The 23020-nt window shown below is 39.4% G+C and overlaps 1 protein-coding gene across 1 annotated transcript in view; it reads left to right on the top strand.

Annotated features, from left to right (window-relative positions):
• Nup37 (nuclear pore complex protein Nup37) overlaps positions 1–21500 on the top strand; it is a 65142-nt gene extending 43642 nt beyond the window's left edge. The window contains exons 4-6 of the mRNA XM_067148621.2: positions 754–985; positions 19721–19889; positions 20586–21500. Coding sequence (XP_067004722.1) covers positions 754–985; positions 19721–19889; positions 20586–20696 — 512 coding nt within the window. The 3' untranslated portion in view covers positions 20697–21500. The remainder of the gene's footprint in view (positions 1–753; positions 986–19720; positions 19890–20585) is intronic.
• Positions 21501–23020: the final 1520 nt, after the last annotated feature.

Raw genomic sequence — 23020 nt, 5'->3', positions numbered from 1 at the left:
ATCTCGTAGTTGTTTCCAGTTGTTTGGATCCAAGGATTCAAGCTTCTCGGTAAATTCGTGATTCAAGTGCAGCTTCTCTGTATCAAATCTGTTTATCTCTCTTTGGCAGAACCTGCTGCTGTTGGAATGAGTTTAACTTTGATTTTGGAAAGGTAATGGTCAGAATCAAGATTTGTGCTTCTAAGGACTTTTACATTCTGGATCTCTCGGTGTGCCTTGCATGAAATAGCAAAATGATCGATTTGGAATTCATTGAGGTTAGGATTTGCGGAAGTTCAAGTTTTCTGCTTTCTTGGCAGGTGTTTGAAAGCAGTAGATTTCATAACAAGGTTGAACGCCTTATAGAGCTCCAAAAGTCTCTCCCTGTTGCAGTTGGTTTAGTGATGAACACTGATCGGCTCCCCACCCAGTTTCCTACTGGGATTGGTTACCCAACCTTCCACTGGGTTGCTCGGCTTAACACGGACACCTTGTGTAGGTTACGTGCTGGAGTTGGAGTGAAAAAGGCTAAATTCGATTCTCTTGCTGCATCCAATATGTTCAGGTTGTAGGTGACATTCAACGATGCATTTCACTCCCATTTGCCCGGGGCCACACGGACTCCTCGCAGGTTGATTCCTGGGACCACTCATGCAATTATTATTATTATTATTATTATTATTATTATTATTATTATTATTATTATTATTATTATTATTATTATTATTATTATTTGGATATCAGTTTCTTTCAATGCCTTTTATGAATTTTCAGTGATGGCAGTGCGGTTCACCGTTCACTGTCCAGATCATTTCTTAGTGGCTGTTAAGAGTGGGAAAATACATTTATTTTCATTAAATTCTAAACGACCTCTGAAAACTTTCTACTGTGAAGAGGAGCCTCTTTTGATGGCAGACTGGTCATTGGACTCTCGGGATTATTTGGCTGCTGCCATAGGCGATGATCTCTTGTGGTGGGATATGTCAGGATCAGAAGCTTCATCTAGGTAAGCCTAAAAATTAAATTTATTACTTTACTTCCATCCATGCTTGTATGTTTTTTGATGATTACTTCTTTGTCAGAGTTCAGTAAAAAATGTGTTAATTGGCATTTCTATTGTGATTCTGTAATGCTGTGGCTCTTTCTAAAAGTATAAGTTAATTCTAGAAATGTTGGGATGTCGTAAAATGACATTTTGGGAACGTATGATAACTCCCTTGAGTCCGACTCATTGGCTGAATGGTCAGCGTTGAGGCCTTCGGTTCAGAGGGTCCTGGGTTCGATTCCCGGCCGGGTCGGGGATTTTAATCGTCTCTGATTAATTCTTCTAGCCCGGGGACTGGGTGTTTGTGTTTGTCCCAACACTTTCCTCTTCATATTCACACAACACACTACACTACCAACCACCACAGAAACACGCAATAGTGATTACATCCCTTCATATAGGGTTGGCGTCAGGAAGGGCATCCGTCCGTAAAACAGGGCCAAATCCACATGTGCGACACAGTTCGCACCCGCGACCCCAAAGGTGTGGGATAAGCGGTAGAAAAAGAAGAAGAAGATGATAACTCCCTTGTATTCCTAGGGTTAACTTTAATTACCTTATGTTTATTTAGAATATTTGTTTTATTACAAATTCTTCCTCCACCTAGAGACTGCCCGAAGACAAAGAATACACAGTATAGTAAATATTGATTAAAAATTAAATACCGCATGCCTGCCAACTTTCCTGATTTTCGACAGTTTTTCTCGTCTTCCGATTATTCTATTATTTCTCCCGAATTTAGTTTCTTTTTTGGTGAACTTAAAACATTCAAATCCTGCCATTTCAGCTTTGTATGCCAATGCCCGGAAGTCCTTCACTCTTTCGCCGTTTTCAAATGAAATATCGACGTTTATTAATATGAGAAACGCATGCGAAAGTGCGATGTTTATTGAAACCTGTATGTCACGACGCATACATCGATTGTTAATCTCTCGTTCTTGCTTGCTATGTTCGTGTTCATTCGCATTAGTCTACTCGATTGATTTGAAGTCTTTTTTTAGTAATTTAGTGACAGAATTTCAAAGAGAGCGGCTAGTGACTTTTCTAGAGATATTAGGAGCCATTTGGAGGCAAATCTGGCGAATTTGAATTTATTACTTGACTGGCTTCGCTCGCGTGGATTTCGTAATTTGATAACAGTAATTGTTCCTCGGTACTGCACTAAGACAATATCTGAAAATTTCTAAAGTAGGAATCTGTAACATCTTCACTTTTCGAGATGTATGTATCAGAATTCAACTCCTCCTTCACTTCTCCCCCCTCTAAGTGGATTATCCGAAAATTAAAATACATGTTTCTTTATTTTTAAAGGAAATTCCAAATACCAATTTTCACGTTTGTAACATTTTCAGTTTTTGTGATATATGTATCCTCATAAAAAGAATTCAACACATTTTTGGTCCTTTTCACCCCCCTTAAATGGATTTTCCAAAAACAGTAAAAAAAAGGTGTTACTTTACTTTTAACCCGTGAGTGGTCGCTGGCCGAAATGTAATGTGAGTGGTCGCCTCACATTAAAATAAATATGACTTCATTCACAGTTTTGTGGGGCGTAAGGCTGAAATTTACAACTGAAATGAAACGCAAGTTCTACCTTTTATATTTTAGATAAACATGAAATTATTAGCTGTGTGAGAGAGAGATAGCGTATGGCTTTCAGCGCCGGGAGTGTCCGAGGACAAGTTTGACATGCCAGATACAGGTCTTTTGATTTGAAGACCTGCGCGTCATGATGAGGATGAAATGATGATGAAGACGATACATACACCCAGCCTCCGTGTCAGCGAAATTAACCAATTAAGGTTAAAATTTCTGACCCCACCGGGAATCGAATCTGGGACTTCTGTGACCAAAGGCCAGCACACTAACCATTTAGCCATGGAGCCGGACATGATTAACTGTTTATTAAAGACACAAATTACTACTTGAAATAACATATTGAATGTACATAAAAATAACTTCCGTCCTGAAGTTGTAAAAAATAAAATCTCACACATGCATTAAATCTAGTAATATTTACGTACAAAGCAAGGTTTATGAACACAATAACATTTTCAGAAACAAGAAGTGCTCATAATACAAATACTAACGCGTACAACAAGAGTAAGTTTCCCGCTCCACTTCAAAATAACACCAACGTCATTAGTCGCGCGATGAGAGAATCCTTTGTTCTGACTAAGGGAGGGGGTGCTTACGAAAGTTATAAATTCAGCTAGACGAGGGAACAGTCACCTCCCTTTCATCACTGTGCAGTAATATCACAATAAAAAATAATGTGAGAGAAAATCTCATATAGCGACCACTCGCGGGTTAAAGGAGGTATCAAATACCAATTGTCATGTCTGTACCTTATTCTGTTTTTGAGATATAAGTATCGCCATTCAAAGATTCAACCACTTCTTCAGTCCTTTTCACCCTCCACCACTCAAATGGATTTTCCAAAAAAAAAAAAAAAAAATTGTTTTTCATAATAAAGATGATTTCAAATAGCAATTTTTACACCTATAACATGTTAAGTTTTTGAGATATACTAATTTCCAAAATTCACCCAATTTTCACTTCTTTTCCCCCTTAAGTGGATTCTTTGAAAACAAACAAAAAAAAATGTGTGTTTCTTTATTTTTAAAGGAGATTCCAAATACCAATTTTTACACCTTGAGTTTTAAGATATACTCATTTTAAAATTTCATTCCCATTTCCACTTCTTTTCACCCCCCCTCCACACTTTTTTGTGCAGGTATTCAGAAAACAAAATTGACAAGTTTTATGAAGCATTGAGTGACATTCTAGTCAGGGTCAACAGCAAGGATAGGTTATAATTTTTGGTTATCACGTTCTCTCAAATAAATCTATTAAAAACACTACTGAACTGATTGAGAAATTAAAGGCATTTAACCTACAACCTAACCACTCCCTCCACTCCTTTGACATAGAAAATATGTATCCAAGCATACCAATTTCTAAACTTCCAAAAATCATTGAAAATAATTTAAGTAAATACAGTTCTTTCAGTAAACTAGAAATACAAGATTTCATTCAGCTTCTAAAACTGGTCATCAACAATAACTTCTTTGTTTTTGACAAAATTATCTATCAACAGTATGGACTGGCAATGGGATCACCTTCTTCAGGAATTTTGGCTAATATCTATTTAGATAACTTAGAACACACAAAAATCAATAATAACAACTTTCCAAATATTCTCATATGGGCTTGATATATGGATGACACATTCATCATTATGGTTGAATTAATCAAGAACGCAGACTCCACTCTTCAAGACTTGAATAGTATTGAGCCATACATTAAATTCACACTAGAGTTAGAAATCAATAAAACAATCAATTTTCTAGATATAAACATTATCAGAAATATCTCTGGTTTGTCTTACAAAATCTACAGGAAACATACACATCTGCTAACACGATCCACAGAGATTCCATACATCCCCTAATGCACAAACGTGCAGCATATAATAGCAGGGTCTATCGAGCTTTTGCCATACCCATGACAAAGAAAGATCTTAATATTGAACTTAACACCATAAGGGCAATTGCCAAGTTCAGTGGGTACAACAGACCGTTTATAGAACAAATAATCAACAAATATAGGCACCGACCTAAAACCAAACTTATAAAAGGAAAAGAAAAAAGCTCCTATTTCAACCACCTTCATTTACAGTAACGACGTCCACAAAATCACCAACCTTTTACGGAAACACAATGTAAGAATTTTATTCAAAACTAACAATAGAACCTCCGAAATTTTACACAACTCTGCATCAATCAATACCCCCAATATTTACTCCAAATCTGGAATATACAAACTAAAATGTAATGAAAGCAGCAGCTCTTACGTGGGTCAAACAGGACGTAACTTTACGATTAGGTATTCAGAGCATGTCAACGCGATGAGGCACAATAAGTTTTCCGCCATGGGTCAACATATGCATGACACTAATCACAACTTTACTGACATCGAACAAGATATGGAAGTTCTTCAAACAGCAAATAAGGGACCCATCATGAATATTATTGAAAGTTGTTACATTAACTGTGATCAATACTTCAACCCCAATTATAATTTAAACGAAATTTACGAGAGACCCAATATCCTTTCCGATTTTTTAATCAATTGGCTTCAAAATACCAAACTATCGAAAAACAGTTCAATTTTCAAAGTAATCCATAATACACACTCCCGTCATTTACTCCCACTACCCCATCATGCCGCCCCGCCTTAGTTCCATTCCTCCGCAGATGCCCCGCGTCCTTCCTTCCCCTCGCCTCCTTTACCGCTGCCTACCTTAGCTATCACACACACACATCGTCTGGCTCCGTCTGTGTGACAAACATGTTCAGCATGCTGTTCAAGGTGAGTCAATCATCATTTATGATTCTAATGATTCTAGTAACTTCCATACATTGCTTCCAATGTCTAACTTGGCTTATTTCTTCTTCAGGTTTAAATTGAAGTGGGAATTCATCTCTATTTATATCACGATCTTACATGATCAAATTAAACTTCCCTGGAACTACCTAGTATCAAGTGAACAAGTGTCACCCATATAGATAGGAAACCCCCCCCCCCCCGCACAAATTCACTTATCCCGGACGTACACAGACTGGACTATTTAATGAATTGCCGGAATTTTAAGACTTTTTTATTACAGCAATCAATTGTAACATAATTTTAACTTATCTCATGTATCATCACAGAAATGTATTTGAGAATGTGTTAAAATGTGTTTTAGATGCTTTAGGCATATGTATATAATTGTTTAATTTGTACTTACGGCTGAAGATGGCACATAGATGCTGAAACTAGTACCATTTGACATGTGATTCAATGATATAGATGTTGATTCCCATAGGGAACTTAAAATATTTGTCCTGAATGAGTAAATTTATAATACCAATATAATGGTCCATTATTGGACATTATAAATTTTCCAGCTAACTCATTCTTAGTTGCCTGCGTTTCGCCCTCGTGTGCTAAGTCCCAACTGACGAGCCCAACTTAGCACACGAGGGCGAAACGCAGGCAACTAAGAATGAGTTAGCTGGAAAATTTATAATGTCCAATAATGGACCATTATATTGGTATTTTGCCTGCTGCCATTTCTTGATAGATACAGTACTTTTGTATCCATCCCTTGGCACAGGCCAGAGTAAAGTGTAGCTTTCACCAAAGTCCCAGTCTCATCCATGGCTGTTGTTGTATACAAGATAAGGTATACTGGAACACAACATAAATTTATTGCTTCAATATGACTTTATACAATATATACATGAATTTAACTTAAACTTTTCTTGAAGCTGAGTAAATTCGCAAGTAATTAATCTTGATAGTAGACTGAGAGTCTGTAGAAATGTACACTTTATACACATTAACTTTATGTACACTCGAAGCTATCTTGATGAGATAGTTTGTAAAAAGGTAGAGTTCATGATAATTGAAAACTATCGGTTTTATAAGTGTAACTTGCCATGAAAGTTCCTACTAACATAATGCAGTTATTTCTATTGGCTTGTCATGAAATGACATGAATATTCACAATTAGAGAATCTAATGTAGGTGTCGGAGCCTGAGTGAGGACTGAGGATGTGTAAAATACAGGCATCGGGGCTCGACGTGGCTGCGGGAACGGGAACTGAGGCAGTGGCCTGAGGTGAAACCTCATACAACCAGAATTTAGTCCACCTGGCCGAGATACGTGTTTAAGAGGGATAACCTCTGTGTTCGACGTTCAGTGTAATCTGGTGCTGGACACTGGGGAGTCCTACTAAGTGGCTGCAAGGTGCTCCTTTTATAGTGCAGACTGACGTCACAAGCAAGCGCACTGGAGTCGTCTCGTAGAGTCTCGAATAATCCAAGCTGCGGCGTGCGCGGTGCTGGCTGGCGCAGAGCTAGGAGCGCGAAGGACACACAACACCCTCCCCTCCTAATTACGCCGATACGGCGCTGGCGGCGGCAGCGATGCTGGGCAGGAGAGTCGGCTGTCTCTGTTGTGTCGTCCGGAGCTGGGACTGGGCGGAGGGGCGCTGAATCGTCCTGAAAGGAACCCATGTTAATTAAGTGATCTGGAGTTCGTTCAGCAATAGACTTATCAGGTTTGACAAGAGAATCAATAGAAGGATATGGACGGTAGCGGAGGCATATCTGGTTCTGGTGGCGGCAGATGCGTTTCTCAGCAGTCTGAATCTCGTAGAGACGATGGCCCAAGGAGCGGCAGATTACACCAGGTAACCAGAGCGGATTGGACTTGAATGTTCTTATGTAGACCTTGTCGTTGACGCTGAACTTCGTTTGCGAGCGCTTCGGCTGGGCCGGAAGAGGCTGCAACAGAGAAAGTAAAGTTCTGTGAGGGCGTCCATGGAGCTTTTGAGCGGGAGTGACATTGTCAGCGCTGGGCAGAGTTCTATAATTTCCTAAGAGTTGTAACAAGGCTTGCTCTTTACTTAAACCTGAAGATACGGCTTTCTTCATACTTTTCTTAAAAGTTTGCACAAAACGTTCAGCTTCACCATTAGATTGAGGGTGAAAAGGCGGTGCTAGGATATGCCGAATGCCATTATATGTACAGAAGTTCTGAAAAGCAGTAGCCGTAAATTGCGGTCCATTGTCAGAAATTAGCACTTGAGGTAATCCTTCAGTTGTGAATATTTTCTGAAGTGCACGAATGGTAGCTTCTGTAGTAGTAGTGGAATGCATGTCCACTACATAGGGAAAGTTAGATAGAGAATCTATTACGATGAGCCACATGGAGTTGAGAAAAGGTCCGGCGAAATCGATGTGTACTCGTTCCCATGGAGAAGTAGCAGGAGGCCATGAAGCGAGGTCAGAGGACGGGGCGTTCTGATGAATTTGACATTGTTCACAATGGCGGATGAGCTTCTCGATGGCGGCATCAATCCCGGGCCAAAAGCAGTGTTGACGGGTGAGTTGCTTGGTGCGTGATATTCCCCAATGACTTTGATGTAACAAGGCGAGAACTTGTTGTCGTAGACTAAGTGGGATAACCACTCGGAAGAGGGTGCCGGTTTCCAAGAGTATAACTCCGGCACGAGTCGTGAGACGATGCTAAAGACGATGATAAGGCGCAAGGTTGGCAGGAAATTTGTTTTGAAGAGGCCAACTGCTGCGGATGTAAGTACGTACTGTAGCAAGTGTACTGTCCTTATCCGTTGCCTTAGCGATGCAGGTAGCGTCAATGGGAAAGCTGTATATGGTGTCTTCGAGGTCGATGTCCAACTGAAGACATTCTGATTCTTGAGAATCGAAGGCAGTATCAGGACCTACTTTTAAGCGAGAGAGGGCATCAGCATTACAATGCTGGGATGTGGCACGATAGGCGATCTGATAGGATTAATCAGAAAGGAACATGGACCATCTTTGAAGTTTTCTGAGAGAATGCTCAGGAATCTTATTACCAGGATGGAATAAGTGCACTAGAGGCTTGTGATCAGTAATGATCAGGAAATGGTTTCCATAGAGATGTTTATTGAAACAGCGAATACCAAAGATGATAGCTGAAGCTTCTTTTTCTATCTGGGAGTAACGACGTTGATGCTCATTGAGTATCTTTGAAGCGAAAGCTATAGGACGTTCCTGTCCGTAACGATCCTTCTGGGAGAGATCGGGGAGGCATGTTGGCAGTGATGAGACCAATGAAATTTAACACCTTTCTTGCGTAAGGCGTTCAATGGAGCTGCAACTGAAGCGAAGCGTGGAATGAACTTGTTATAGTAGTTCGCTTTGCCTATGAAGGATTGGAGCTGCTTGATGTTCTGCGGTGCAGGCATGTTGATAATCGTCGAGACATTCCGTTCACTAGGTCGAATGCCGTTTTTATCGAGGATATGTCCTAGGTAGTGAACTTGAGGTTGAAAGAAGGTGCATTTAGCGAGGTTCGCTCGGAGGCCATTTTCTTTCAACTTAGTGAGAAGGAGGCGCAGATTATTTAGATGTTCTTGATGATCTTTGCCAGTCACAAGAATGTCATCAAAGTATTTAGCACAACCGGGAATGGAGGCGGTGAACTGTGCTAAATAGCGCTGGAAAATAGCAGCGGAGGAAGAGACGCCGAAAGGGAGGCGCTGGAGCTGGAGCAGTCCAATAGGAGTATTGAGCGTGAGAAATTGCTTGGATTCTTCATTTAAAAGTAGCTGTAGATAGGCTTCTTTAAGATCCACTTTAGAGAAGAATTGACCACCGGCTAAACGGCGAAATAAGTCCTCAGGACGGGGAATAGGAAAGACGTCGGTTTCAATCTGTGAGTTGATCATAGATCGAAAATCACCACAAAGTCGTATATTGCCATCAGGTTTCTTAATTACGATGAGTGGAGTAGCCCATTGACTGGAATTGACAGGTACTACTATACCAGCTTCTACCCATCGTTCTAACTCCTTAGTAATTTGGTCTTGAAGTGCAAGTGGTACCGGACGGGCTTTGAAAATGCGAGGCTTACTGTAGCTCCTGATTTCAGCTGTATGTGAGCTGTGTAGTCTTTGGCGGTGCCTAGCGTAGAGTCGAAGACTGCTGGAAATTGCTCTAGGAGATCTGTAACATCAGAGGTAGGTTGCAAAGTAGAGACTACATTGATGTTGTCATGAATTTGGAAGCCGAATAAATTGAAGAGATCCATGCCAAGAATATTAGATGCGGTGTAGTTGTTGACTACGAGGAAGAGAATGACCTTCTAAATACCTTTATAACTGGCTGGAAGAGTGATTTGGCCCTTAATGTCAATCTTCGTCTTGTTAAATGTAACAAGCTGCATGTCAGCCGGAGAGCACAAAGGTGAACCTAAGTCGTGATACGTAGCAAGGTTAATGATAGAGACAGGTGATCCAGTATCTAACTGAAAATCAATAGAGCGATCAGAGAAAGAGAGTGGAACGATTATCTTGCTAGAATTCGTGGTAGGAAGAATAAGATTGAACTGATCTATTTCCATGTCCTGTCGGGGCTGTGTACGATGCGGGCGTGCCGAAGGAGTCTTGGCGGGGCGGAGCGAACTCTTACATACTGTCTTGATGTGCCCAACTTTATGACAGCGATCACAAGTGGCTTTGAAGAAACGGCAGTCACGGTGTTTGTGATGCTTGAAACATCCTCTGCAGGAAGGCAGGAGTTGAGACGTGTTCTGAGAAGTGGGCTTTCTTGTAGAAGAACGAGGGGGAACCTGGCGAGAACGCTTGGCAGAGAGCGACTTGGCTGTGCGGTTCAAAGGAGCAGACGACTGGCGGGCTGGTTCAGAGACTTGAGCGACCTCATGTTTAGTAGCTATTTCCGCAGCAGTCTTGGTAGTTAGTTCGTATACTGTGGCAATACGCTGGACGTCTTCCAAAGAAGGGTTACCCTTCTTGACAGCGTCGAAACGAACTTTGTCCTGGGGAGTATGGAGAATGACCATATCCCGAATGAGCGAATCTGTATAGGGCGTGCTACAACTGTCCTTGGAACATATAAACTGGCAGGGCTTGGCTAGACCCCGTAATTCCGCTATCCACTCGGCATGAGTCTGGTGCGGTTGCTTCCTGCTTTGAAAAAATTTGTAGCGAGCGGCTACGATGTGTGGGTTTTTAGCATAGTGTTCATTGATACGAGCTAAGAGCTGCGCAAAAGGCACTTCAGAGATTTGCTCCCCCGGGCTTAATTTTTGCAGTAATTTGCACGTAGAATTTCCAACCGAACTGAGAAAGAGAGCACGTTGGCGCTTTTCATCCGTGATTGAATGGCATATGAAGTGTTGCTGGAGGCGGGCGAAATAGACGGACCATTCTTCTTTGGCCGGGTCAAAGGCAGAAAATGGAGGAACGGCTGTAGGCTGTGCAGAAGCAGAAAGAGCTTGAATAACTGTAAGCGATGATGCTTGCTGCTGCTGCTGCATGAATTGCTGTTCTCGCTGTTGTAAAACTTGTAAGATGGCAGCTAATTGTTCAGCCGTTGCCATGTTGGGATGTGTGAGAGAGAAAATAACTTGCGAAGCAGCGTGTACGGAGCGGGCTGTTAATTAGACCTTCACTCGAGCGGCTGATAGTGAGAGAGAGCAAACGAGCTGGCGCGTGCAGAACAGGTGCTGCGAGAGAGAGAGAGAGAGAGAGAGAGCCTGTGAAATGTCAGCTGACTGTCCGTAGTTCGAATGAGGCGGATAGTTGCGCTGTAGAAAAGGCGAACTGCTGGCAGAGTTTGTACTGGTTCCAATGTGTACTGGTTATAGGTACAGAGTATTGTGCCGTGTTGCCAAATGGTGTTGATGTGTGGCGGGTGCACGGTTGACGACACACTGTAAGAACTTTTCCTCGTCGCTAATTTGTTGACGACACACTGTAAGAACTTTTCCTCGCCGCCAATTTGTTGTGTTGTATACAAGATAAGGTATACTGGAACATAACATAAATTTATTGCTTCAATATGACTTTATACAATATATACATGAATTTAACTTAAACTTTTCTTGAAGCTGAGTAAATTTGCAAGTAATTAATCTTGATAGTAGACTGAGAGTCTGTAGAAATGTACACTTTATACACATTAACTTTATGTACACTCGAAGCTATCTTGATGAGATAGTTTGTTAAAAGGTAGAGTTCATGATAGTCGAAAACTATCGGTTTTATAAGCGTAACTTGCCATGAAAGTTCCTACTAACATAATGCAGTTATTTCTATTGGCTTGTCATGAAATGACATGAATATTCACAATTAGAGATTCTAATGTAGGTGTCGGAGCCTGAGTGAGGACTGAGGATGTGTAGAATACAGGCATCGGGGCTCGACGTGGCTGCAGGAACTTGAACTGAGGCAGTGGCCTGAGGTGAAACCTCATACAACCAGAATTCAGTCCACCTGGCCGAGACACGTGTTTAAGAGGGATAACCTCCGTGTTCGACGTTCAGTGTAATCTGGTGCTGGACACTGGGGAGTCCTACTAAGTGGCTGCAAGGTGCTCCTTTTATAGTGCAGACTGACGTCACAAGCAAGCGCACTGGAGTCGTCTCGTAGAGTCTCGAATAGTCCAAGCTGCGGCGTGCGCGGTGCTGGCTGGCGCAGAGCTAGGAGCGCGAAGGACACACAACAGCTGTGACAGTATGGAAGCTGCTGGGGTGTGGGTGGTGCTGAGTAATGACATTCAGACCACGACTAGTGCATCTGAGTGTTATGAAAGGTGTTGCTCATAGGGTCAGTCGTGCTGCAATAGCACTTTCTGACCCAGTGAGGAAAGCAATGACAAACTACCTCACTCCTTGTCTTGCCTAGTACGCCTCATTTTGGTGCTGCCATTGGTTTTTGCGGTTTCCTTATAACCGCATAACGTTTGGTGGTGCTATTTGAGGATCCAGCCAGCCTCTGGGCTGATGACCTAACAGACAGACATATTGGTATTATAAATTTACTCATTCAGGACAAATATTTTAAGTTTCCAATGGGAATCAACATCTATATCATCTGATGGCCAGGCAGGCATCAATTTTTTGGAAATGAGACATAGCTCTCATAGTGCATTGGCACTGCTGGTGGCTTCAAGTAGCCTATGCAGTGGCCTCCACGATACGCACTAGCCTTGCGTCTTTGAAGGTGTGCTAATTTCCAACTGACGAGCCCAACTTAGCACACGAGGGCGAAACTCAGGCAACTAAGAATGAGTTAACTGGAAAATTTATAATGTCCAATAACGGACCATTACATTGGTATTACAGTAGAAGTCCGATAATCTGGCATGTTCGGGACCGGCCCATTGCCGGATTACCGAAAATGCCAGACTATCGGGCGGTACCTCTTACCACGATGTAGGTTAAGGCGTACAGCAAAAACACGTGTAACATTCCGTTTTGCAGTAAAATGTTGATCAGCAGAATCATTAGTTTAATAACACACTCCTCTTTTCAAACTTATTGTTTCTTATTGCCATTCCATAATAATGCCGGAGTTCATCGATGTTTTTAATCTCCCTTTAACATTTAGAGTCTTTCCATGTACAACTTATCTTTTCCTTCTGTCCACTTCAATTTTTGAAGGCATGTTACCGACCGGTTTTGCACGTGGCCCATACATTCAATTTTTGAAATCTGTTTTTTTTTTAATCATATGGTTGGCTTTCCAGTACTCAGTATAGCACACAACCTTCTAGGCTGAATATTTCCAGAGATACTGTAGAGATATTTAAGTAAGTCAATGCATAACAAATGGATTGTATCAGATACATTGCACTGTTAACTTTGAAATAATAAAATATACACTTTGATTGGTTTCGACAAATAATGCATCAAGTTGTTCACGAGAGATCATTATTAAGAGAAAATCCTGGAATGGTGCCGGTTCATCGGGCGTTCCGGACTGTTGGATGCCGGACTAATGGAATTCTACTGTATACGTGATTCAATCACAATAAAATGTCATTGTATTGAATAGGTGGACCTTGAAAGAATTTTAATTTACTCTAGTAGGAAAGTCTACTACTTCAGTAAATCCATCATCCCTAATTACTGTAACTTGTTTACTGCGGCCTGACTGTAGCCTCTTCCCGTAGCCCTGCCAGACCAGTTTATGTCTGGAAGATTTAGATCACCTGCAATTATAAAACTTTTCTGCTATATACTGTGATATAGTTTATGATGACTACACGGATGAATTACTACAGAAGTTGCAGTGCTCGCAAAATGCACGTGTGAGGTTCATCTTCAACCTTAAATACACAGACCATGTGACATCATACTATACCAAAATAGGCTGGCTCCGTCTACAAGACAGACGTAATCTACATTGCCTAACGTTACTATAACAAACTTTAAACCTCAATTCTCCTTCTTATGTTAATGAATGTTTCTATAATCTCCATATAATACACCATGAAGAAAAAACACAAGAGTACAGAACATGCATATTCTTACCATACCCAATCGCAAGTCCACAGTATATGCTATATGCTGTCTTCTCGATATCAACACCCAAATATGAAAGAAAATGGATCACATTTAGGGATTTCCGCAGTTTTAATCCTGAAGATTTTCGAAAAGATGTAATTTCTGCTCCCTGGTATGAAGTATTTTCTCAGTGTAATATCGATGATAAAGTCATCAAATTTAATTGTTTAATTTCCGCGTTGTACGACAAGCATGCCCCATTAAAACTAATTCGAGCCAAACACCCACCTAACCCCTGGATAACGTCTACAATTAAGAAGTTAATCTCCGCGAGGGACAAGGCAAAAAGAAAGCACATCAAAACCAGGAAACCTGAAGACTTTGAAACCTTTCACGTCTTGCATAATAAAACCAAACTCGCGATCCGTGATGCTAAAGTCAAACATATGCATTCTTTGTTCACTAAGAGATCAACTCCGTCTGCTCTCTGGGGATCTATAAAATCACTAGGTATTGCCAAGAAAAATTCGCAACATACTTCCTCATTCATATCTGCAGAATTGCAAAATGATTATTTCTTAAAAATCTCACCAATGAACAATTCTCACAGAATATCCGAAATTATTCATACTTACATGAACACAAATGTACCTCAACATGATCTTTTTCACTTTTCGTACATTTACCCAGAGGATGTAGTCAAAGTATTTAAGAGCATGAATACCAAGGCTGTTGGACCAGATGGTATCTCACATCCCCTCCTAATGAACTGTTTGGATATAATCACTCCGATTATAGCTCACCTGTATAATTTCTGTTTACAATCAGGAGTCTTTCCAGCTGTATGGAAAATGGCCAATATCAGACCTGTTCCTAAAGTTCCTTCCCCTCAAAAATTTGATGATTTCAGGCCAATCAGTATTTTGTCAATATTAGGTAAAGGATTAGAAAGGATTGTTTACCAACAACTCACTTCGTATTTAAATACTCATTCTATTCTTAACACATTTCAGTCTGGTTTTCGAACAGGCCATAGTACTACGACGGCACTTCTCAAAGTCACAGATGATATCAAGTTTGCAATGGACAGAAAGGAATTGGTACTATTCGATTTAAGCAAGGCATTTGATAGAGTTCATCATGACCTCCTTCTGACTAAATTACATACAATGGGCATATCTCTATCAGTTCTTTCTTGGTTTGAATCGTTCTTGAAAGGGAGATCTCAGCGTGTAGTATTTGACAAACAACATTTTTCTAAGTGGTCTAATGTACATTCTGGCATTCCTCAGGGGTCCGTGTTGGGTCCCGTTTTGTTTTCGCTGTATATAAACGATCTGCCTGGAGTTTTACGCCACGAGACATCATATGTATGCCGATGATTTACAGATCTATTACCATTTTCCTGTGAATCATGTTGTCGAAAGTATTAGTAAAATAAATCTATATATAGAAAGACTACATCAATATACACTAAGACATAATTTACTATTAAATGAAAACAAAACTTTAGCTATTTTTCTAGGATATCGAAGAAACTTATCAAATCTTTTCAACAGGGACATTCCTCCAGTAATTGTTAACGGTTCTGTAGTCAAGTATCAGGAATCTGTTAAGAATTTAGGTATTCTAATGGATAACACTCTGTCCTGGACCTGTCATGCCAAGCACTTGGTCAAGAAAGTGTCTGGCATATTGCATCAGTTTCGACGAAACTTGCCGTATCTTCCTTTCTCGGTGAGAAAGATGTTGATCCAAACTATGGTATTTCCTATTTTGGATTACGGCGCTGTAATTTACAGCGATATCTCCGAGAAATATAATAGCAAACTCCAGCATATTCAGAATGCCTGTGTTTGATTCGTCTTCAATATTCGTAAAGACTTGTCACGTAACACCTTACTACAAAGCTGCAGAGTGGTTGAAACTCAGGGATAGACGATCATACTCAACTGCTTGTTTACTTCTGAGAATTTTAAAATCTAATGCTCCCTCATATTTGACCAAGTCCTTTGTTCAGATGAGTCAAGTGCATGACCGGGACAATAGCTTTACAGCTAACACCCTTCAGGTTCCACAGCATCGTACGGTAAAGTGCAGTAAGTCGTTCATTGTCACTGCCTCTCAATTATACAACAATCTTAAACTATATGAAATTTAGCAAAGTAGTGTGGGAACTCAGAAAAAATCTCTTAAATACCGCTACCTTTCCACTTATTAAGCCATGTAAATGAATTTTCACCAAATTAATAAAATAGTACGAAATATCATAACCCCCCCTAGATACATTTTAGATGCTCAGTTTTACTCTCAGTTCACCCTCGACTTTAAAATTCTTAGGTTTCTGTTTCGTCTTCTCTTCCTTATTTAGTGTATGTTTATGAAATGTTAAAAGTATTATTGTAACCTCCTAGATGTTTAGTTTTTAATCTTATTCTTATATCCTCAGTAGGAAAATGTATCTTACGCTTTTTATGTATTCTTTTATTAGATTTTGTTTGTTAGGTGATACATTTAAGTTAAAATGGCAGTTAGTTACAGCCAAAGAGACCTCTGGTCCTACTTGTAATTAACTTAAATAAATATATTTCTATTTCTATATGGCAGTTTTTTCACAGTTACTGCAATTCATGAATGGAACAGTCTGCCACAAGACATTAGAATGATATCAGTGTCCAAGAAATTTAAATGTGCATGCACAAAATATCTGATGGAAAGACACAAATAGCAAATATAATCACTTTCCTAGTTCGTCATCCTCTTTTCTTTTTATCCTCTTTCCCTCATCTTTATCCTTCCCCTGTATCTTTCTCAACTTGAGTGGAAACTCATAGTACAAGAGTAACTTTTATTTCACAGATAATTCTCTTTTTAACAACTTCAAATGTTAAAATATATCTTTAAAATTATACTCCTTTTCTTCAACATTGTGCTCTTGGCCTGTGAATTTTATATCTTTTAATGTGTAAGTAGTACTGTTAGCTATAGTTCAGTAGTTCTACATAGTTTATATAAATTACTTTTTAATGATTCAGTTATTTATCAATCTAATTCTGTTACTGGTTAAGTGGAAGACAACTGTTTGTAACTTTGCGAGGATAAATAAATTTATCTATCTATTTATTGGTAAAGAGAATTGTGAGGGGAGAAAAGGTCAAGAAATGGAAGATGTTTACAACAGAACTAGAAGAGAATTGTAAAGTGAATCAGAAAATGTTGTATAGAGTACTGAAGAAAAGATCAGACAGAGGTTATTAAAGCAATAATTGAAATAGATGATTGTACTCTTATCAGGAATGTAGAAGGGATGAGAAAGGAGATGAAGACATAACATATTTTAGCAAGTGCTGTATGAGGAGGAAGAAGAACACGAAATCCCTGAGTTTGATGAACGTGGGGAGAAAGAATCCTACGACATGGGCTGAAACAGAAAGTGCCCTGAAACTGATGAAAGGTGGAAAGTCACCAGAAGCAGATGGATTGTTAGCAGGTATGATAAATGCAGCAATATAGCACACTAGGAGCAGTATAGAAAAATAATAAAATACCAGATGAATGGAAGAAAGGGCTGATTATACCATAACTTACAAAAGAAAGCAGGAAAAAATGAACCAACTGTAAGGGGATTACCCTGGTGATACTTTGCCATAACATAATGGGGAAGATAATAGAAAAGAGATTGAGTAATAGTACAACACCAATTTGAAGAACAACAGCATGGCTTTAGATTCAATAAAGGGACTGGAGATCTTATCTTTGCCATTCACACAGATAGTGGAAAAATACTGTGAAAGAGGGAAAAATCTATTTTTTTTATTTTTACTTAGAAAAATCTTATGACAGCATGCCAGAAGGAAAGTAAAGTAAAACTAAAGGTCCCAGAATCCAAATGTTGTGTGAAGGATGCGAGAGCAATGTAAAACTGGGAAATAGCAGTTGGGAATGGTTTTGAACAAAGAAAGGAGTTTAGCAAGGCAGTTCAGTGTTCCTGCTATACTTCATCATACTCATAGATTATCTTTACAAAGGAAATTAAAGCTGTGGATGCTGGTATTTTGAATGCATTTGTTTTTGCTGATGTTGCATCTGGGAAGACAAAGCAGAAGGCACAGAAAATGGTAGATTGTTGAAACAATGAGTTTAAAGAATATAAGTTAACTGTGAGCAAGCAAAAGACATTGGCAGTGAAAATGAGTAGAACATGTACTCAGGTGTAACTTCACACATGGGGAAGAGAGAACTGGGAAATAGGCAAAGACTTAATTGTGTTTCTGGGCTTAGAAAAGCTTATGACACCAGTTTTAAACTAGATATGACCAAATGAGTTGACCATGAGGTTAGGGTCACGTAGCTGGCAAGGCATTTCCTCTAAGACCAAAACAGGCAATGTTCAAATCATGTCTTCTGCCAGTCATGACATACAGCTTGGAGAGTTAGTGTATTGCATGCAAAAGACATTAGTAAATTACTCTCATTTGAAATGAAGTTTCTGAGATCAGCTATGCAGAAAACAAGAGACAGGATCAGGAATGATTACATCAGAATAGACATGCAGGTGAACTTAACAAAGGAGGGAAGACTCAGAGATCACTGCTGAAATGGCCATCTAAAGTGAATATAGCAGGTGCAGTTTTCCAGGAAGTACTTAATGAGGATAGTGCCTGGAAAGATACTAGTCGGACATCGCAGAAGAAAGTGGTTGGGCCAAATTAAATATGATCTAACAATAAAGGGAGAGGAGCACATTGGAAGATATAATAAGAAGGAAAAGACAGAGGCCTTCCTTAAAATGTTTAAGATCGGGGCATATTGTTCTCACAAAACCTACGTGGCCTTTTGGATGGATCGAGAGATATGATGATGATGATGATGATGATGATGATGATGATGATGATGATGATGATGATTGAAATGTGGATAGTGGTTTCATGGCCCCAGCCAAGTCTGACAGGGCCTTCATTTTTTTTTTTTTTAAATACATCGAGTTGAGCCATCAGTGGACTGCGTGGTAACAACCAACTTCATTTTAGTGTCTAGGTCTTGTTCTTGTTCCGGTTTTGACTTCCTGCCAGTCTCTTCTGAGCCCAGCGACGAGTGCCTGTTTATGCTCTACAGACAAAGGTCCTTTCCATCTTCTGGAAGTTGATGCCATTTTGAAACCTTGATAGTTGTTCACCAACCTTCTGAATGCGTTCCTGTCAGGAATTTCTTGGTCTGGAATACCAATCTGCCTCAGATCTTTTTTGCATTCCTGGAATCATCTCGGCCTTGTTGCCGTAGATTGAATTAAATTCCATATTCTTTTTGTCAGTTGATCATCAGTCATCCTCAAGAGATGACCGTTGAATAGTAGCCGTCTCTTCTTAATTGACGCTGTGAGAGGTTATGTCTAGCTGTACAAATCCTCATTTGGTCTCATTCGCCATTGTCCATCAACCCATCTATTACCTACAATTTTTCGTAGTATCCTGTGCTTTCTTTTTTCCAGCCAGTCAGGTTGACTTTTACTACTTAAGGTCAAAGTTTCAGACGCATGTAATCCCTCAGGTTTTACAGCTGCGTTATAGTGTCGGAACTTGGCCCCTATACTCATAGACTTTTTATTATAGATATTCTTTGTCATTTGGTATGCCTGGTCTAACTTTCTTCATATAATTTGTACCATTTTCTTTTTTGATTTTATACCCCTGTTCTTCAAGGGTTTAAAACTCCTCTCTATCCTGTTGTAGGGCTGATGACCTAGATCTTAATGTCCATTGTACTGAAACATTAATCATTCATTAATGGAAGTGTATACCATTGAAAATTCACTTTTCTGATTTTAGTTTTCCTGTTGAGAAGCGGCCCACACTCCTGCAGCGAGGACAGTATGTATGCTTTGCACCTTGGAGTCATAAGATAGTGGCTACATTTGGAGGACCTGAACCACAGTTCCGAATAAAAGTATTCAGCTTAACTGAGCTCAAAGATCCACTCTTCTCGACAACAGTTAAGGTAAATACTACCATTATTATTATTATTATTATTATTATTATTATTATTATTATTATTATTATTATTATTATTATTATTATTAACAAATACATTGCAAATGGGAAATATCCCAGTGACAATGATCACTTACAGTAATGTAATAATAAAGTAAAGTTAATTACCCAACAAACAAACAAACAAACAAACAAACAACAAGAGTACAAGAAGCCAATCCATGGAAAGAAAATATTACAAGAATTACTACTAGTTTAACATTCTGAATTCAGCATCATCATATACAAATTCACACACAACTTAAGTATTTCCATTCCTTAACACTTGACCTTAATACTAGCTTAACATTATAAGTGAGAATAAAGTGAAGTTAAACCATAATTACCATAATTACCCTACACCCTGGAAGTGATAACTGGTCATAGTTTATTACAGACACAATTTTCACATAAAATTCTCAAGAATACGAAAGATGGAATAGATTGAAAGAACTTCCCAAAAGAGGTAGTGTAAATATTTTGACTGGTAAAAAAAGTTTTCTGCTATGAAATTCTGCAGTATGCGGGCATGTCTGTTGCCTTACTGTTGTTAGGCCATTATTATTATTATTCATTTATTGTTGATCTTCAAGAAATATATGTTTATTCTCTCATTGAAGTAATAATTTAGTTGTATAAAATTAAATGTTGATTCTCTTTTCAGTGGAGACCCTGGAATTTATCTTGGCATAAAAGAGTACCTATACTCTGTGCTGGTGTTGGCAAGAGACTTTGCTTTTGGGAGCTTTCTCATTTGCGTATGCTAGGTGAATAGTAATACACCACACAACTGACAGTTACTTGAAAGGAAATTGCAAAAGGAACATTGTGAGTTTGTTGATGTGAAGTCATGTTATTTTAAATTAGTGATTATATGAGCAGTTTAATATACAAGGCAGAGTATATGAGCAGTTTAATATACAAGGCAGAGCCTTATTAAACTGACTGTGCAGCAGGAACTGGTTGACTTACCGTCACTGACTGGAAAAGGAATGATGTTGAGCACACTTCACTGCTTTAAACCTAAAGTAATGCTTTTTTTCTCTTGAAATATGGCATCCTAAGAATTCAAGAAAATGAAACCATGACTAGAAGATGAGCAAATACAGAAAAGTAAAGAGCCTGCTTGGTAAGAAAAGTCGCATCAGCTCAGGAAAACTTGGAACCATTACATCGTTTGTAGTATTTTATTGTGGAAGATAAGTTACTATTTATACTAATAACCAACTTCTTTGACATTTACAATGTATGTACCATTTTATAAAAATAAATTTAAAATGTTTCAGAAAAAATTATCAAAAAAGTGAACAGAGGTTAAAAAAAAAAAGCTGTTGTATATTATGAGGCATGTCTTCTTACAATATGCAGAGATTGATGAAAAAAGATGACAAAAGTAATGTACACACTTCTCTCTCTATCTATCTCCTTGAGAGAGGGATAGTACCAGTATGATAGCTGCCTCAACCAAGGGTTCGTAATTAGTCAACTTGTTGATCTTGGAATAATTGTAATATAAACAGGTTGAATTCTATAAATACTGTATAATCTGGTTGATTTATAGCTACAGTAAAACTTCTTTTATATATTTCACACTTGTTTTTTTTTCTATTATTCATTTTTTCAGCAGTCCCAAAAAATCCTATACATACAATGGCAAATGACAGTAGTCTACGTTTTTATCATATCAGTGAAAACGAGTATATTATGTCAAGATTTATGAGCTATTAATGAATGTGAAGATGAAAATGTTCAATCACCCACCATATTCTTGTAAATCATGAAAATATGTTTGAAAACAAGCAAAAATCAAGTTAGTGAACCAGTTTTCACCAACAGTTCTTCTCGTTTCAGTTACATAGGATTTAGAGCTTAACTCTAGAATGGTAGCGCTTGCCTCTTCGACAAACACATGATACACTTAAACTTCCCCCAATTCTCCCTTTTATTCTATCTCCACTTACATCTGGCAGTGCCTTGCGCAACATTTAGCCTCCTTCCTGCTGGCCAAGAGAGTGGACAGAAAGTTGAGGTAAGTATTGTTTGGGATAAGTTTCTAAAATACCAAGCTCGATAGCTGCAGTCGCTTAAGTGCGGCCAGTATTCAGGAGATAGTGGATTGGAACCCCACTGTCGGCAGCCCTGAAGATGGTTTTCTGTGGTTTCCCATTTTCACACCAGGCAAATGCTGTACCTTAATTAAGGCCATACCGGGCGAGTTGGCCGTGCGCGTAGAGGCGCGCGGCTGTGAGCTTGCATCCGGGAGATAGTAGGTTCGAATCCCACTATCGGCAGCCCTGAAGATGGTTTTCCGTGGTTTCCCATTTTCACACCAGGCAAATGCTGGGGCTGTACCTTAATTAAGGCCACGGCCGCTTCCTTCCAACTCCTAGGCCTTTCATATCCCATCGTCGCCATAAGACCTATCTGTGTCAGTGCGACGTAAAGCCCCTAGCAAAAAAAAAAAAAAAATTAAGGCCATGGCCCCTTCCTTCCCACTCCTAGCCCTTTCCTGTCCCATCGTCACCGTAAGACCTATCTGTGTCGGTGCGACGTATCACAACTTACATGTGATAAATGTGACAACTTGTAAAAAAAAAAAAAAAAAAGGAGTTTCTAAAATTGTAGTTGTCACTGATACGAACTGCTACATATAAATGTTTGCTATTTCTTTCTTCTCTAACCGAGCTTAATTGTGAATCTCGATAGCTGCAGTCGCTTAATTGCGGCCAGTATCCAGTATTCGGGAGATCGTGGGTTCGAACCTCACTGTCGGCAGCCCTGAAGATGGTTTTCCGTGGTTTCCCATTTTCACACCAGGCAAATGCTGGGGCTGTACCTTAATTAAGGCCACGGCCGCTTCCTCCCCGCTCCTAGCCCTTCCCTGTCCCATCGTCGCCGTAAGACCTATCTGTGTCGGTGCGACGTAAAGCAAATAACAAAAAAAAAAATTTCTTCTCTAAGGCAAACTGCTACTAATGATCACTGTATAGTTTACATTTAATTACAGGAAGTGGAATATTTCACTTAGTAGTTGTGTGGAAATATACACTGGAACTGTATCTATATTTTTTAGGGTTTTTTTTGTATATGGTCAACAGT

Source organism: Anabrus simplex, chromosome 5, assembly GCF_040414725.1.
Source record: "Anabrus simplex isolate iqAnaSimp1 chromosome 5, ASM4041472v1, whole genome shotgun sequence".
Lineage (NCBI taxonomy): Eukaryota > Metazoa > Arthropoda > Insecta > Orthoptera > Tettigoniidae > Anabrus > Anabrus simplex.
The sequence above is the reverse complement of the archived record's forward strand: the minus strand, read 5'-3'. Positions and strand labels throughout refer to the sequence as shown.